The sequence below is a fragment of the Choloepus didactylus genome, chromosome 4 (assembly GCF_015220235.1).
Source record: "Choloepus didactylus isolate mChoDid1 chromosome 4, mChoDid1.pri, whole genome shotgun sequence".
Lineage (NCBI taxonomy): Eukaryota > Metazoa > Chordata > Mammalia > Pilosa > Megalonychidae > Choloepus > Choloepus didactylus.
In genome coordinates this window covers 106,531,412-106,548,930 of record NC_051310.1, presented here as the reverse complement: position 1 = coordinate 106,548,930, position 17,519 = coordinate 106,531,412, and the positions used below count along the sequence as shown (strand labels likewise).

Below are 17,519 nucleotides of genomic sequence, written 5' to 3'. Positions count from 1 at the left end.
CCTCAAAGTCCAGAGATCTTCTGTTTTATCCTCTTCAGAGAATAAACCTCTTCTTTTCTGCTAGGATTAGAAGAGGCAGAGTCAAGTGAGATGTCTCTTTCTCAGCTTGGTTACTTTAGGTGGTTTAGGATTCAGCTTTCTCCTTTCAAGACACTTAAAATTTATTCACTTTCTGGGTTCCACAATTTTATTGCTGTTTTAGTTTCTTTGACACCTGCAGGATTTGCATTTCAACAATTTGAGGGGAGGATGCAGAAATTAAACGTTTATGTTCAATATTCTACCTTCAGCAGTATGTTCTTTCTATTGTTACACCTTGTTTCTCGATTTTTACTTCCAAAATAATCCCCTTTAGATTTGGGTTATCTTTGATTTTGTCTCTACAGTCATTGAGGAAGTGATTGATTTTAATGTGATCTTGAAGTGTTCAGTGAGTGCCCAAAAGCCTTATATAACACAATGTAAGGGATGAAGATTTGACAAATAAAAATTCCACAAACTTTCTTAAAAAGAACAGAATTACTTCCTAAGTCTTTTCCAGTTCCACTTGTGAAACATCTAACTCAGAATAAAATCCAAGCCCAAAGCTGGAAAATATTTTCTATCTCATCTGAACTAATCTCTTCTACAACAAAATACTTTAAGGTCCATAATGGCTTTGAGGCGTCCCTTAAGTCACACTGCTAAACATAGAAGAGAAAATTTATTATTTATATTTGAACTACTATGAGTCTGCCACACAGCAGTTACTAAATATTTGTTAATGAACAGGGAAATGATTTTAATTTTAAAAGCAGCTATTCTATCAATTATGGTTAAACAGATTCTGTATTAAAGTATAGTCAATCAGTGAACAAAAATATATTATCCTTATTACTTCCCAGTGTATACTTCATACCTTATATCTGAATCTGAAGCCTTCTGTCTCACTGCCAACTTTGTAATCTCTCCTTGAGACATAGTCTTATGAAGCTTTGCTTGTTCATCAATTGAAGAAAATCGCTGTGATGTCTGCAACAATTACATATATGAAAGATTTTAAAATCAAGTAACTATATGATAGTATTCTAGTTAAAACTCAGGTTATAGAAATGAGAATTACAGCTGTGAAAAAATATATAAAAATGCATTTATATTATTCAGAGATTCATTGAAATAATAGAATGTCCTGGAAACTCTATTAACCTCCTAGAGTAACCTGAAATAAGGAGAGATCAAGTCAATAAAAACGCTTACTAGGACTTACCAGGCTCATATTTTCTGAAAATGTACTGAAGATTCTCAAGGGAAAAGCTAAGAAAAAAATCAAAATCATCTCTAAAAAGGGATAATATTTCTTATTTTATGTTTTAACTTGCTATTATAGATTCTTATATACAACCAAAGAATCATTAGCTCATCTAAAAGAGTTACAACGAAAGATAAGAAAAACCAAAGGACCAAATAAAGGATCCTGATCACCACTTGTAGAATACATTGTAAACAACCTACAAGGTTATCAAACTAGGACCTGCATTTCAACTGGCAATTCTTGTTCTATTTGCTTACAATGTGCTCCTCTAAGGACAATCCCACCGTGAAGATAGAATTTCTTGTTAACTAATCAAGTAATTTTCTTTTCTTTAAGCTTTTTGTTTGCTTGACTATGACATATCAACAGAAACAGAAAATATCCTGTATCATTAAAAAATAAAGAACAGACTTCTGTTTCTGGCCAAGATGAAGTAATAGGGACAAAATAATACGAAACAGCAAATTTCAAGATGATTAACGGTGGTACCTGACATGGAAAACAAAGGAAGTAAGCTTTATATTGCTGTCATCTTATGGATTTGAATGTTTCCAAGCCATAACACAGTGGGGGGAAACCTCGGTTTAGCTGAGCAGACTTTCTGAATTTTTCTGAGTTGAACACAAGAAGCTGAACGTCCAGGGAGAGACAAGGCAGTTACAGACCAAAGTAGAGAGTACTGGAGAGAGAGATGCCCAAAGAACAACAAAGATCAACAAAGATTCCCGCTGAATACTACCTGAATATAATCAACATTCATGTGTGAGGAAACAATCAAGACCAAAGAGCCAGGAATAGTGCCTGTGCCCAGAAGCCGTACTGCACAACTTGATGATTTCTGAGTAAAGTACATAGAAGGCTTCTGTCTTAATAGCCAAGAATGATTAGCCCTAAACTGAAAACTTCTTCGTTCAAACTTAACTAATCTTGAAAGGAAAATCTGAAAGGATCACACTGCTCCCAGAATAAAGCTCTGGAATATTACTGAAATATTATAGTTTCAAGAATAATAATTGGAATACAAAATATTCAGTACTCAACAAAGTAAACTTCCCAAAGTCAGGTGCCCAATAGAAAGATATCAAGCAGGCAAAGAAGAAAGAATATACGACCCTTAATAAGGAGAGAAATGTAAACATCTATACTGACTGAAAACTGACACGTTACTGTGTCAGTTTTTTTTTTTAGCTGAAAAGGCTACTAAAATAATAATTATAAATGTATCCCATGTTAAAAAAAATTACACAGAAAATTGGAAGACATAAAAAGAGACCCAAATCAAGCTTCTAAAAATGAAGACTTTAATGTCTGAAAAATGAAAAACACATTGGATGGGATTAATGGCAGAATTAAACAATGCAGAAGAAAAGAATAGTAAACATACAGATATTTTCAAGCCAGCAACAGCATGTGGTTGAATCTTTCCAATACTAGGAAGCACTTTCTTCCTCTTCTGTAACCACCTATGAAATGCTTTTAAGGGCTCATGTAATTAGGTCAGACCCTATGTTATGGGAACTTGATTACATCTGCAAAGTCTCTTCAATGAATTTAGATTAGTGTTTGATAGAATAACTCAGCAAATGTGTGTTTTCACTTGGGTGAGGAATCTTGTGGGTATTACATCTGCAAAGTCTCTTCAATGAATTTAGATTAGTGTTTGATAGAATAACTCAGCAAATGTGTGTTTTCACTTGGGTGAGGAATCTTGTGGGTGTCATCCTAGAATTCTGCCTACCACAAAAAACAAATGTATATGCTTACATTTACATTAAGTTCTAAATAGGCAATTAGATCAGTAGTTGTTTCTGAGGGTGGGAGGAGAAAAGGCTGAGCAGAAATACCAGGAAATTTATGAAGTGAAAAAATCCTGACAGGTGTGTTGATTACGTGTTTGTATGCATTTGTTAAAACTGATAAAACTGCATTCTGAAAACCTGTGCATTTCACTGACTGCACATTATACCTTAATTATAAAATACTACTAATAAATCCAAGATCAAACCAAGAACACCTGATCCTATAACCAATCTGATCAGAAAAAGAGAGATGTGGTCCCTGATGTGATTCAACAGGTTATACTCACCAGCACCTATTAAGTATTTTCCTGAAATAAATTGAGCCCAAATGTGAATAAGCCTCTAGAACTACTGTTCTAGTTTGCTAATGCTGCGGAATGCAAAACACCAGAGATGGATTGGCTTTTAAAAAAGGGCATTTATTTGGCTATACAGTTACAGTCTTAAGGCCATAAAGTGTTCAAGGTAACACATCAGTAATCAGGTATCTTCATTGGAGGATGGCAAATGGCATCCGGAAAACCTCTGTTAGCTGGGAAAGCATGTGGCTGGCATCTGCTCCAAAGCCCTGGTTTCAAAATGGCTTTCTCCCAGGACATTCCTCTCTAGCAAGCTTGCTCATCATCTACAGTTGCGTGGGGCGCATCTCCATGCAAATAACCTGATCCAAATGTTCCAACTTAATCCCCACTATTATGTCTGCCCCACAAGATTGCATCAAAGAATATGGCTTTTTCTGGGGGACATAATACATTCAAACCGGCACATTCCACCCCCTGGACCCCAGAAAAACATATTCTTTCCAAATACAAAATACATTCATCCCACAATACCACAGAAACTTAAATCATTTCAGTAACAATAGTTAAGTACAAGATCCCATCAAAATCAAATATAGGCGTGGTCAGTCCTAAGGCATACTTTTCCTTTAGCTTTGGATCTGTGGACTTAGAACAAGTTATATGCTTCCAATATACAAAGGAGGGACATTCATAGGATAAACATTCCCATTGCCATAAGGAGAAAGAGTAAGGAAAACAGGGTTAACAGGACCAAAACAGTTCCTAAAACCTGCAGGACAAACTCCATTAGATTTCAAAGTCTGAGAGTCATTAACAGAACAACGTTGCATCTTTGGGGCTTGAGAGAGCGGAAGTCTAACCCTTCCTAAGGGCCTTTTTGGCAGCCCTTTCCTCTCCAGATGCTGGGGTGAGTTCTCCAACATATCCACACATTGGGGAGACCACCTTCTCAGCTCCACCCTCCTCAAACATCGGGGCAGCACCCGGATTCCCTTCCATCTCCGGGGCACATGCTCAACCCCTTCAGAACAGTGTGGTGGCAGCCAGGCTCTCCCCAATTCCCTGGAAATGTGCTCCACCCTCTTTGGGACCTGAGGTGGCAAAACTCTTCCAGAGCATCGAGGTGGAAAGCCCGCCCTCGACCTCCAGGGCAAACTCACCCTTTCCATGCATGTGGGCTGCTCTGCTCTCCCAGCCCGAGACCTCTTGACTCCAGACCTCAACCTCCATGGCTCTGTCTTTGAAGAAATTTTTCCTTCAGTTTGTTCCTTGTCTGTCTCATCCAGTCTAGACTGGCAATGGCTCTGCCTGTAAAGATCTTGCAAAAATTCTGATGGCTTTGCATGAAGCATGCAGGGGTCAAAGCCATCAGACAATAGGACTTTCCACAAATCCTTTCTGGATAATTCCATCTCCAATCTTGGCTTGTACTGAAATGGTGGCTGGGTTCCATGTTTGGTTACATCCTCACGTTGGGCTGTAGCTTCTGGGATTCCACCCTCTGGAAGCTTGTAATTTTCCAAGTCATCAGCTTCTGGTTTCTTTGAACCCAAGAGTTCAGTTCTAAGTTTATCTCTCTCCACTCGCGTTTTACTATAAGCTGCAAGGAGAAGCCAGGGCACCTCCTCCACATGTAGTCTGGAAATCTCCTCAGCTAAGTATTCCAGGTTGTCACTTTCAAATTCTTCCTTCCATCTGACACGAGGATTCAATTTTGCCAAATTCTCTGCTACTTTAAAACAAGAATCGCCTTTCTTCCAGTTTGCAACAACACATTCATCATTTTGGTTAAAGTCCTCGTCAGAAGTACCTTTAGAGTCCATATTTCCACAAACAGTCTCCTCAAAGCAGTTTAGGCCTTTTCTATTAAGCTCCTCACAATTCTTCCAGAATCTTCCCCTTATCCATTTAAAAAGCCACTCCAACATGATTGATATTTGCAAACTCAGCAGCACCAGCACCCCACTTCTCTGGTACCAAAATCTGTTCGAGTTTGCTAATGCTGCGGAATGCAAAACACCAGAGATGGATTGGCTTTTATAAAAAGGGCATCTATTTGGCTACACAGTTACAGTCTTGAGGCCATAAAGTGTTCAAGGTAACACATCAGTAATCAGGTATCTTCACTGGAGGATGGCAAATGGCATCCGGAAAACCTCTGTTAGCTGGGAAGGCACATGGCTGGCGTCTGCTCCAAAGTCCTGGTTTCAGAATGGCTTTCTCCCAGGACATTCCTCTCTAGCAAGCTTGCTCATCATCTACAGTTGGGTGGGGCACATCTCCATGCAAACAACCTAATCCAAATGTTCCAACTTAATCCCCACATTATGTCTGCCCAACAAGATTGCATCAAAGAATATGGCTTTTTCTGGGGGACATAATACATTCAAACCGGCACAACTACCTACCAGTTCATGGTAAACACAGAGGATAAATGAACATTTTAAATAACACAGGGATGCAACCAGAAAAATCCAGAAATGTGGGAAATGCTACAGAAAAAAAGATCCAATTTTCTCAACAAACAAATTTCAAGAGGAAACCAAAAAAAAGGGAGGATAAACTTGTAGATTGAATCTTAAAAACAACTTCTGAGAAGCTGAGGATAATGAAAACTGCTTAAATACAAACATTGTGGCATTCTCCAAAAAGAATCAAGAACCAGAAGAAAACTAAAATAACACAAAACCTATCCTTTGAACATAAATAAATAGAAGAAAGACACACAAACTTCATATAACCTGTACACAGTAAAATAAAGACCTAATTCTGGCAAGCTCTCTCTCACAATCCTACTGTAATTCTCTGCAGAGAATAAGGGAGGTCCAAGAAAAATTACACAAAAGAAAAAAGAAGGAAACTAGTAGTGGGCTTAAGATTGAGCTAAATAACCTAACAGAAAGAGAAGGTGCACCCTAAGTATGAAAATACTGAAAGAGTACTGGTATATTAGAGAACTAATTTCAGGAAAAGGACTTAAAAATGCACATGATTCAAATGACATCTTTTTATAGGCACTGCTTATGAGGAAAAGAAGATAAAAAGGAAGGGGTGCCCTTTGGAGACTGGGAAGTGAAAAGGAAAAGAAGCATAAGGGGGGAAATTTAGAATCCAGCAAGAGAAATGGAAGCAAAAAACTTAAGGACACAAAACCATTGCCTCTACCATCAAAAATAAAGAAAAAAGCTGTCCATTAAAGAACCCATATATCCAGAACAGGACTCTCTTTAATTCTTTATCTTGTAAGCCACTCGAAATGCACAAAATGCACAAAATGAATAAATGCAAATATACAAAACCTACACAAAATTACAATAAGGAAACAGAGCAAATAAGAATCAAATGAGAATTAAAAAAAAAAAACCCTCAGTTAATTATCTCCTTCTCCCCTCAAAAAAACAAAGATGAAGCATAAAAGAAAAGGTAACAGAGTACTCAAAATTGAATAAAATATCCCCATACAAGTGTCTGGGGACATGAAAACCCATTCTCAATACGAAATTCAAAAATAATTAAAAAGAGAAATTGGCAAAACTCAGTAAGAAATGAAAACAGAGTTGACTGAACTCACAAAAGAAATACAAGAAAAAGTTAAAACTATCTCTGAAATGAAGACTACATTTCATGGTGTCCATGGGAGAAAAGTTCAAATAAAAATTTAAAGAGGATTGAACAAAGGCAGGAAAATAGCAAACAGTATATGAGTGATGTAAAGAAAGTAAAAAGGTCAGAGAGAAGATGCTTGAAATGGAAGACCAGCAAAGAAGAAGAAACATATTTATAATTACAGCCCCTAAAGAAGTAAAATAAAACAATGGAATATAACTATTTTTTTCCAAAAATCAGACAATCAGAGAATTTATATATTGAAAGAGCCCAATCGGTATTTGGGACAATCTAGAATGATCAACTTGAAGACATATCCTAGACTTTAAATATAAAGAAAAAATTCTCCAGGCTGCAAAGCAAAAAGGTAAAAAACTTAAAAGGGAAAAAGAATTAGAGTGGCAATAGATTTATGAAAAACAACATAAAGCAAGGCAATAATAAAACAGTGTTTTCAGGAAAAAAAAAAAAAAAAAAAAGGAAAGAAAGTGTGAATCAATGATTTTATATGTAACCAAGACACCCTTTCAAATGTCAAGGCTATAAAACCTCAGTTTTGAATATAAAAGGACTCAGAGAATTCTATACATAAGAGCCCTTCATGAGTAATCTACTAAGGGAAGAGCTTCATTCAACACAGTGACTGGGAAAACTTCACCAAAATATCTGATATAATCATTTAATATATTTAATTGTAGATCTAAGGTGAAAACAAAGGTGGGATGAAGGGTGAAGAAGAATAAGTAAAATTATATATTCTGTCAAAGTAGAAATAAAACCCCTGAGAATAAGAGTAAAAGCGAGTGGGGGACAAGGAGTAGAGAGTAGAATAATTCACTGAAAGCTGTGTTGGTAATGGGTGGAATTAAAGAATATTGCTCATTAAAAACCGAATAATCCGGTATTAATTGGTAAAATTTTTAAAAAATGGACTAAAGACATTTTTGAAAGTTATGTACAAAGGTAAGCAATCAATAGAACAAGAATACTACCCTTGCTTAATATCAAAAGAAACTTAAAAAATGAAAGAGCAAAGAAAATATAAACACTGCAAATTTAACATAACACAAAATAATTACACAAAATAATAAGAAAGAGTTGAGGTCAAACCTATTAGTTACATCAAGAAATATGAACAGATTTAACTTACTTATTAAAGGAAAAAGATTTTTAATTTGATTCACAAAGCAGGACTCAACTATGCTGTATAGAAAGCGTACATCTAAAGCAAAAGGATTCACAAAGCCTAAAAACAAAAAGTGTAGTGTTAGCCTTTTAAATGTAGCCTTAAAACTGTACAAGCTGAGGTCTGGAAGATGGCAGCATAGAGAGGAGTGGAAGCTAGTTAGTCCCTCTGGAACAACTAATAAACAACCAGGAACAACTAGTAAATAATCTGGAATAACTGCGGGAGGGTGGGGGGTGGGGTGGCAAACGTGACCTGCCCATTCATCACATGCCAACCTGAATTGGGAGGAATGCCTGAGATCGCAGCATAAAATCTGTAAGTAAAAACTTCGGACCTGAGCTGGAAGCCTCTCCCCCCACAGCCCAAACTGCAAAGCCTCGCAGTGCTAAAGAGCAGCACTCTCCCAGCAAGCAAATATAGCTCAGCTGAGCTCCAACTGCGGTTTTAATTAACAAATGTGGACTGCTCAACACAAGCTATAAATCCCCAACAAGCAGGCAGAGGCTTTTGGTGATGACTGACCTTGGAGAGCCGGAGGACCTCTCTGGGAGGGAGGGGAAGCCCAAAGGACACAGTGCTATCTCTGGCCAATGTGTTAAACTGAGGGGGGCTGCAGACTGGCCCTGAAAGGGGTTTTCTGTCCCTTTTTCAGCTCAGTGGAGCCTCAGCCATTTCCAGTTCCCAGCACTCTGACCCAGATAAGGCTGGAGACAGCAAAGATGGAGAGACTATTCAAATGTTAATGACTTCTCCCTAGGGAGTGTATCTTCCCTAACAGGAAGAAGGTGGTGCCAAGCTCTACTACCTGCCTTCCATTCAGAACCAGACTCCAGAGCCTGGGAGAAAACAGCCACGGGCCACACCTCCTTACACCAGTCTGGAGCTACAGGCTGACAGGTGCCACCTGCTGGGCAGAAAAGCACAGTGACTTGAGGCCTCACAGGGTGTTATCAATCTTCTAAGACTCACCCTCAGGGAAACGTAACACTATTCCCTCCTTCTGAGACCTGAGCCCCTTCAGGTCTGAGAAAACCTGATTGGGGTAATCGAGTAAACCAGATGCCTAGACAGCAGAAAACTACAATCTACATTAAGAAAAATGAAGTTATGGTCCAGTCAAAGGAACAAAGTTACACTTCAACTGAGATACAGGAATTGAAACAACTAATACTAAATCAATTCAAAAAGTTTAGGGAAGATACGGCAGAAGAGATGAAGCACATAATGAAACCACTGGGCATACATAAGGTAGAAATCGAAAGTTCAAAAAAAAAAAAAAAAAAACTGGCAGAATCTATGGAAAAGAAAGGCGCAATTCAAGAGATGAAAGACATAATGGAGACATACAACAGCAGATCTTAAGAGGCAGAATGAAACACTCAGGAACTGGAGAACAAGGCACCTGAAAGCCTACACACACAAAAAAAAACAGATAGAGAAAAGAATGGAAAAATATGAGCAACGTCTCTGGGAATTAAATGACAAAACGAAACACAGGAATGTAAATGTCATGAGTGTCCCAGAAGGAGAAGAGACGGGAAAAGGGGCAGAAGCAATAATAGAGGAAATAATCAATGAAAATTCCCTATCTCTTATGAAAGACATAAAATTAAGGATCCAGGAAGTGCAGCATTCCCCAAACAGAATACATCTGAATAGGCCTATGCCAACACACTTAATAATCTGATTATCAAACATCAAAGATAAAAAGAGAATCCTGAAAGTAGCAAGAGAAAAGTGATCCATCACTACAAAAGAAGCTTGATAACAATATGTGTGGATTTCTCAATAGAAACCACAGAGGCAAGAAGGAAGTGGGGTGATATATTTAAGATATTGAAAGCAAAAAATCACCAACCATGAATCCTAAATTGGGCAAAACTGTCCTTCAAATATGAGGAGGAGCTTAAAATATTCTCTGACAAACAGACAATGACAGAGTTTGTGAACAAGACACCTGCTCTACAGGAAACACTAAAGGGAGCACTACAGACAGAAAGGAAAAGACAGGAGTGAGAGGTTTGGAACACAATTGTGGGAGATAGCAGCACAGCAATGTAAGTACACTGAACAAAGATGACTGTGAATATGGTGGAAAGAGGAAGGTTAGGAGCATGTAGTACACCAGAAGGAAAGAGGAAAGATAAAGACTGGGACTGTACAACTCAGTGACCTAGGGTGCTCAATGATTATAATAAAAGGTACAAATATGTTTTTCCACGAGGCAGAACAAATGAATGCCAAAACTGCAAGGTGTTAAAAATAGGGTGGGATTGGGAGAAAAATACAATCAGTGCAAACTAGAGACTACAGTTAACAGAAACATTGTATTATGCTTCCTTTAATATAACAAAGGCAATAAACCAAAGCTAAATGCATATGGGGGGGGGACGACATAGGGGAAGGTATGGGACTCTTGGCATTAGTGATGTTGTCCAACTCTTTATTCTACTTTAGTTTAATGCTATCTTTCCTTTTGTTGCTTCCTAGCTGTCATGGTTTTTTTTCTCTCTCTTCCTTTTTTCTTCTTCTTTTGTCTCTCTACCTTCTTTGACTCTTCCTCCTACTTCTGGGAAGAAATGGAGAGGTCCTTATATAGAGAGTGGTGATGGTGGTGAATATATAAATATGTGACTATACAGGGAACCATTGATTGTTTACTTAGGATGGAATGTATGGTGTGTGAACAAAACCGTCTTTAAAAAAATGGGTTGATGACAAAACCCTGAGGGCACTATATTGAGTGAAACAAGACAGACATATAAGGACAAATATTGTAGTGTCTCACTGATATGAACTAATTATAATATGTAAAATCATAGACATGAAATATAAGTTACCAGGATATAGAACTAGGCTAAAGAACGGGAAGCAGTTGCTTATTATGAGCAGAATGTTCAACCAGGGTGAACTTAAACATTTGGAAATGGACAGGGGTGATGGTAGTATGTTGTGAGAATAATTAACAGTGCTGAATGGTGTGTGAACGTGGTGAAAAGGGTAAGCTCAGAGTCACGCATGTCACCAGAAGGAAAGTTCAAGGTTAAAAGATGGGAATGTATAAAACAGTGAATCTTGTGGTGGACAAACTCTGTACAAATATTAGAAATCTCTCTCATGAACTAGAGCAAATGTATGACACTATAACTAGAAGTTAATAATAGAGAGGCATATAGGAAAAATATACACCTATTACAAACTATATACTACAGTTAGTAGTATTTTAACATTCTTTCATCAACAGTAACCAATGTACTATAACGAAACTATGAATCAATAATGGGTATGGGAGGATTTGAGTTTCCTTTTTTTTGTCTTTATTTCTTTTCTGGAGTAATGAAAATGTTCTAAAAATTGAAAAAAATTTTAATTAATTATGGTGATGGATGCACAGCTGTATGATGGTACCTTAAGCAAATGATTGTACACTTTGGATCTTTGGATAATTGTATGGTATGTGAACGATCTCAATAAAAAATAAAAAAAACTATACAAGCTGTGAATTTGAGCTTTAGTCTCACTGAGGAACAATATGTAAAGTGTCATGCCAGACTTGGAGGCATCACGCCCCAGGTATCACAGAGGATATAAATCGTAAAGGCAGTAGCAAATAACTGAGCTAAGGAACTAATGAAGTTCTCCAGAGCCCTGTTACTTGTTATCCAAGATGATTATCTTTCCTTGCCTCTAATGTGTATAAAAGCCAATTGAAAAATCACTATCAAGACGCAGAATTTGGACGTTTCCCCTGCCCTCCTGCCAGCATGAATAAACCTCCTTTTCCTCCATAGCCTGTTGGTGTGTCTGTGCATTAAGCTGCGCTGAGCGACAAGGAACCTAGATTGAGTGGGCCTCATCTACAAAAGGATAATTGGAGCAACAGGGACTCTTATTCATTACTGATGGGGATGCAAAATGGTAGAGGCACTTGGAAGACAGATTGGCAATTTCTCAGAGTTAAACACAGGCTTACATATGATCTAGCAATTGCACTCCTAGGTATTTACACAAAGTGCACATGGTACATTCACAAACGCTAACATGTAATAGGTAACAAAGACAATATCGGTCAGTTCCATCGAGCAAAAACATTACTTTGATCACAATACTCTTTGATCACAATACAATAAAGATAGAAATTAACAAAAATCAAAAAACAAAAATGCCCTTACTCTGAAAAATTTTTAAATATTTTATTAAATAAGTTTGTGCTAACAAAGTAAATATAAATCAAAATAAGATTTTCTTAAAAATATTGATAATGAAGACAATATTTGTTAGAATCTATAGGAGAGATCTGAAGCAGTGATCAGAAAAAGATTTGCAACCTTAAAAACTTGTATCAGTAGACATCGGACCCATACTATATAACAGCATGATATTTGCTGACCCACTTCCCCTACGAAATGGTGAAAATTATTTTTCAAACAACCACGTAAAGCCTCTGGAAGTGGTCCTAAGGGTAAACAGCAAATGAAGAAATATCTATTTAAGAAAATCTATGAAAATTCAGTAAGAAAGGTGAAAGCCCATGGTACCTGAACTAAGACCGCTCCTTTCCTGCCTTCTCTTAGCTCAGTGAGGCAGAGATTCCACTCCAGGCTGCTGTAGTCTAGAACACAGGGCTCCCTCTCCCACAACCGCACAGGTGGAAGGCTTTCTTCCTGGGAAGACCAGTACTTGAGCACTTCTCATCCTGCCGCAGCTGTCTGTTGCTAAACTAAGTCTCTGGTGAGTGCAGTTGAAGGGTGGGGGTTCCCTTCTTCAGCCCAGCTCCTTCTTGTGGATGGGAGGCTCTACTTTGGGTGTGGTGTGCTGAGAATATTGGAGCCCTGATAGTAATTCAGTTGGCTTACGAGGGGTAGATCCATGACAACAAGTCCTCAAGCTACTGCGGGCCCCCCAACAAATGTTCAGCTCTTAGAGCAGAGGTGTCACTTAGAGAAGCTTGCCTTTGTCCCCACCCTCAGCTCCAGAGCCCTGGCTCATTTTGCCTGGGGAGGAGAAGCAAGTTGTAAAAGAGATAGCGCCCAATCTCTTCCCAAGGGAACTGCACTTGCAATGGAGCATGGAGAAGTTTGAACCTAAAGGCATTCAGAAGAACCATGGAAGTTCTAGTTAAAAGGCAATTGGGAGGAGATTCGAGGACCTAATGAAGATACAGCCTATACTATAGGCTGGCTAATTTGCAGGAGAAAACTGGGACATAAGACAGCTGGAAAAAGCCCTCCTGAGGTCAGAACAAATATCAAACAGTGGCCTCGGTCACTATTCCTTCAAAGGACCCACAATTTGATTGGATTTGTCTATAGGAGTTTCTGTCCTAGGACATTGTTGAAAACAACAGCATAATCACCTGGCAAATAGTGAGTTTAACAGCTGGGTATGATCAGGAAAAGAGTGGATGAGAGAACTACCAGTACTACTGCCGTATCAGGCAGCCAGTCACAAAAGATCACATACTATTTGATTCTATTCATAAGAAAGTCCAGAATAGGTAAATTTACAGGGAGAGAATGTAGATTACTGGTTGCTGAAGACTGGGGTGGAGGTGGAGTGGGAAGGGAGTTGGGGGATAGGTAGGTGACAGCTAAAGGGTATCAGGTTTCTTTTTGAATTGGTGGAAATGTTCTAAAAAACTGACTGATGATATTGCAAATATCTGTGACTATACTAAAAGCCACGGAATTGTTCACTTTAAGTAGCGAATTGTGTCACATGTGAATTGTATATCAACAAAGCTGTTAAAAATGCCATTGTATAAATTTACATTTAAAATTAAATTCAGAAAAGATCAAGTCAGGAATACTTTTCCCTATTCATCCCAGCAAATACAGTTACAAAGCTTGGACACTATATAAAACAAACATAAGAAGACCCTTAAAAAGTATAAGGAAGCAGACAAGGTTAGGGGCCTCAGGACCCAAGGAATGATATAGTTACGAATTTCCTGTCTTATATTTCCCAGAATGGATGCTGGAGAAGCCAGCAACCCAGAAGCACCAACAACTTTAGAAAAAAAAAAGTTCCAACAAAAGCCTACACTCTATTCAAAGAACCAGGAAAGGGGCAGCGTAGCAAGACAGAAAACTTAAACAAAACTGCTCTACAATTGTGCCCCCATGTCCACTGACTTGCTATCTGCTGATTCAGGTACCCATGGTTAACAACAGGAAAAAAGTGAAAATTTTGGAAAATTCCAGAAAAATAAAAAATAAAAATAAACGGTTCATAAGTTTCGAACCTCCCACCAAATGAATACAGACTGTAACACTGTGAAGTCAGCCAGTCCAGTACAACTCATTACCCTTTGTCCTGATACCTATACTCCCATGCAAATTTTCTTCTACTCTGTCTCTAGTGTTCTCACTGATCCCATCTGATGTAGCATTATCATAGTGCTTTGTTTAAGAAAGCCCTTATTTACTGTAGTAATGGCCCCAAAGTTTAAGAGTAGTGGTGCTGGTAGTGCTTCTAAGCCTAAGAGAAGCTGTGAACTGCTTCCCTTTAGTGAAAAAGTAGAAATTCTCAATGGATATGATTGAAAAAGAAAATTGTATGCAAAGATTGCCAGGATGTATGGCAAGAACAAATCTGTGATTCGTGAAGTAAGGAAGCATAAAGACAAAATTCGTGCTAGTTTTTCCGTCACATCTCAAACTGCAAAAGTAACTGCTACACTGCATGATAGGATATTGGGGTCTGCTTATATCTGCAATTACAGCCATCCATGGTAGGTCTTGGAACATAAGAATCCCCATGGATGCAGAGGCCCTACTGTACTTAAGTCAAACACAAAAGAAAAAATTGCAGCTCCACCCTCAATCTCATCAACAAAGGCTAAGTGGGGAGCCTAGACTTCTAACCACACTAGGCTGTAAGGAGGCACCCTAAGCTTCCTGCCAGAGTGGTGGCAGAGAAGGCCAAGTGAGGAGCTGGGACACTAACCCCATGAGCAATAACAAGCTACTCTTCCTCCACAGTGCCATTGGAGACCACATGCTAAGTCTGCCTTTCTAAGGTATCACTTCTCTCTGCTAGGGCGGTATCACAGGAGGCCTATGGGAAGTCAGGTCTTTTCCCACTGCCTAGTAATAATGAGGCAAAATCATCCCCCATCCCCACGGTGTCTGCGGAGGCCATGAGGGGAATAGTGATGAGCTCCCCTGTGTCTCCCAGCAAGGGTGGTATCAGGAGAGGCCCAGTCGAGATACTGCCACTATACCCAGCTGTTATCAGAGTCCCTCCTCCACCACCATGAGTATCAATGGAGGCTGAGTGGGGAACCTGGACTTTCACCTCCACCTGGCAGTAATAAAGTGGTACTCTTCCTTCCCAGGGCAGTGACAGAGGTCTTCTAAAACAGAAGATGTAATTAAAACCCCATGTCTTATAATATCCAAACGTCCAGGTTTCAACTGAAAATCACCAACCAAGAACCAGGAAAATTTCAACTTGAATGAGAAGAGATAATCAACAGATGCCAATACTGAAATGATGCAGATGCTACAATTATCTGACAAGAATTTTGAAGTAGCCATTATAAAAATCCTTCAATGAACAATCTTCAATGAAACAAATGTAAAAATAGAAAGTCTCAGCAAAAAAAAAAAAAGTCATAAAGAAGAACCAAATGGAAATTTTAGAACATTAAAGAAAAATACAAAAGCAAAAGCAAAAAAAAAAAACAATGGATGGGCTGAACAGCAGAATGGAGGAGACAGAGAAAAGAACGCATGAACTTGAAGATAAAACTAAACAGAGATTACCTCCAATCTGAACAAGAGAGGAAAAAAAACAACTGAAAAAAAAAAGGAACAAAACCTTAGGGAAATGTATAGCTACAAGAAATATCTAACATTCATGTTGTCAGAGTCTTGGAAGGAGAGCAGAATGTATTCAAAGAAATAACGGCTGAAAATTTCCTAAATTTGGCAAAAGGCATAAGACTACAGACAAAGACACTGAGTGACCCTCAAACAGTATAAACTCAAGGAAATCCACACCAAGACACATCACAGTCAAACCTGAAAACTAAAACCAAGGGAAAAAATCTTGAAAGTAGCAAAAGAGAAATGATGTATTACACATAGAGGAAAAATAATTTGAATGACAGTGGATTTATCCTCAGAAACGGTAACTGTGACTTTTTAAATATAATCTTAAAACTGTAAACAAGCAGGAAATTGTAAAGTAGTCTTAAAACGTAACCTTAAAGCAGCTTTCAATGTAACCTTAAAATGGGAAGTAAGCAGGGGGGAGAAAACTTTTAGTCTCACAAAGGAGCAAGATGTAAACGTAAAGTCTGCAGCAATATGTAAATGTAAAGTTTGCACCCCAAACCTAAATAAGCTTTAATCTATTGCCCCAAACCTCCCAGATATAAATAAACCTTTCACATATCTCCCTAGACTGGGAGGCACCTTTCCAGCCACCACAGGATATAAAACCTGAAGGAAATAGGATAAATCACTGAAATTCTCCAAACCTCTGTTTCATGTTAACTAAAATGATTAACTCTCTTTGTCTCCAATGGGTATAAAACTAATTGAAGAAACACCTCAGAGAGGCTGATTTGGGAAACCTTCCCCCCTGTCTTCCCACCAGTGTAAATAAACCCTCTTTTCCTCCTCAGCCTGGTTTGGTGTGACTTCTATTGGTCGCACCAAGTGACAAACCCAGATTTGGGAAGTGCCCCTTCTACAAAACTAGAGAGGCAGTAAAGAAGTGGCACTATATTTTTCAAGTGCTGAGAGAAAAGAACTATCAACCAAGAATTCTATCTCCAGCAAAAAATATCTTTCGGGAATGAAGGGGAAATCAAGACATTCTTTCTTAGATAGGTAAACTAAAAAAGTCTGTCACCAGAAAACCTACTGTAGAAGAATGGCTAAAGGAAGTTCTCCAAACAAAAAAGTTATAATAAAAGAATGAATCTTGGGATATTAGGAAGGAAGAACAGAAAGAGTAGAAGTATGCTAGTAAAATATTGAGGTAGAAAATATCTTAAATCATTGGATGGAGAAGAGTCCCCATTAACCCACATCAAAGAATTAAACTTCAGTTTTTGTAAGTTATTAACATTGTATTGTGTACTTTATCCTGTACCATAGCTTATTTTATCCTGATTAAATGAATCATAATGGGAAGTCTTAATTTAATTTCTGAAATTTTCATTTTTTCCTGTTTTCTTCATATTCATTTTAGCTGTTTAAAAAATATTGATATGAAAAATAAAATAAATCTGTCTAAAAATAAAAATTTAAGTTACTACATATGTAGAATAAAGGGAAAAAATCACACGACCAGCTCAATAAATGCAGAAAAGTATT

The 17,519-nt window shown here is 38.0% G+C and overlaps 1 protein-coding gene across 1 annotated transcript in view; it reads right to left on the bottom strand.

Annotated features, from left to right (window-relative positions):
• MYO9A (myosin IXA) overlaps positions 1-17,519 on the bottom strand; it is a 434,300-nt gene that overhangs the window by 92,516 nt on the left and 324,265 nt on the right. The window contains 1 exon segment of the mRNA XM_037833522.1: positions 899-1,011. Within this exon segment, the coding sequence (XP_037689450.1) occupies positions 899-1,011 (113 nt within the window).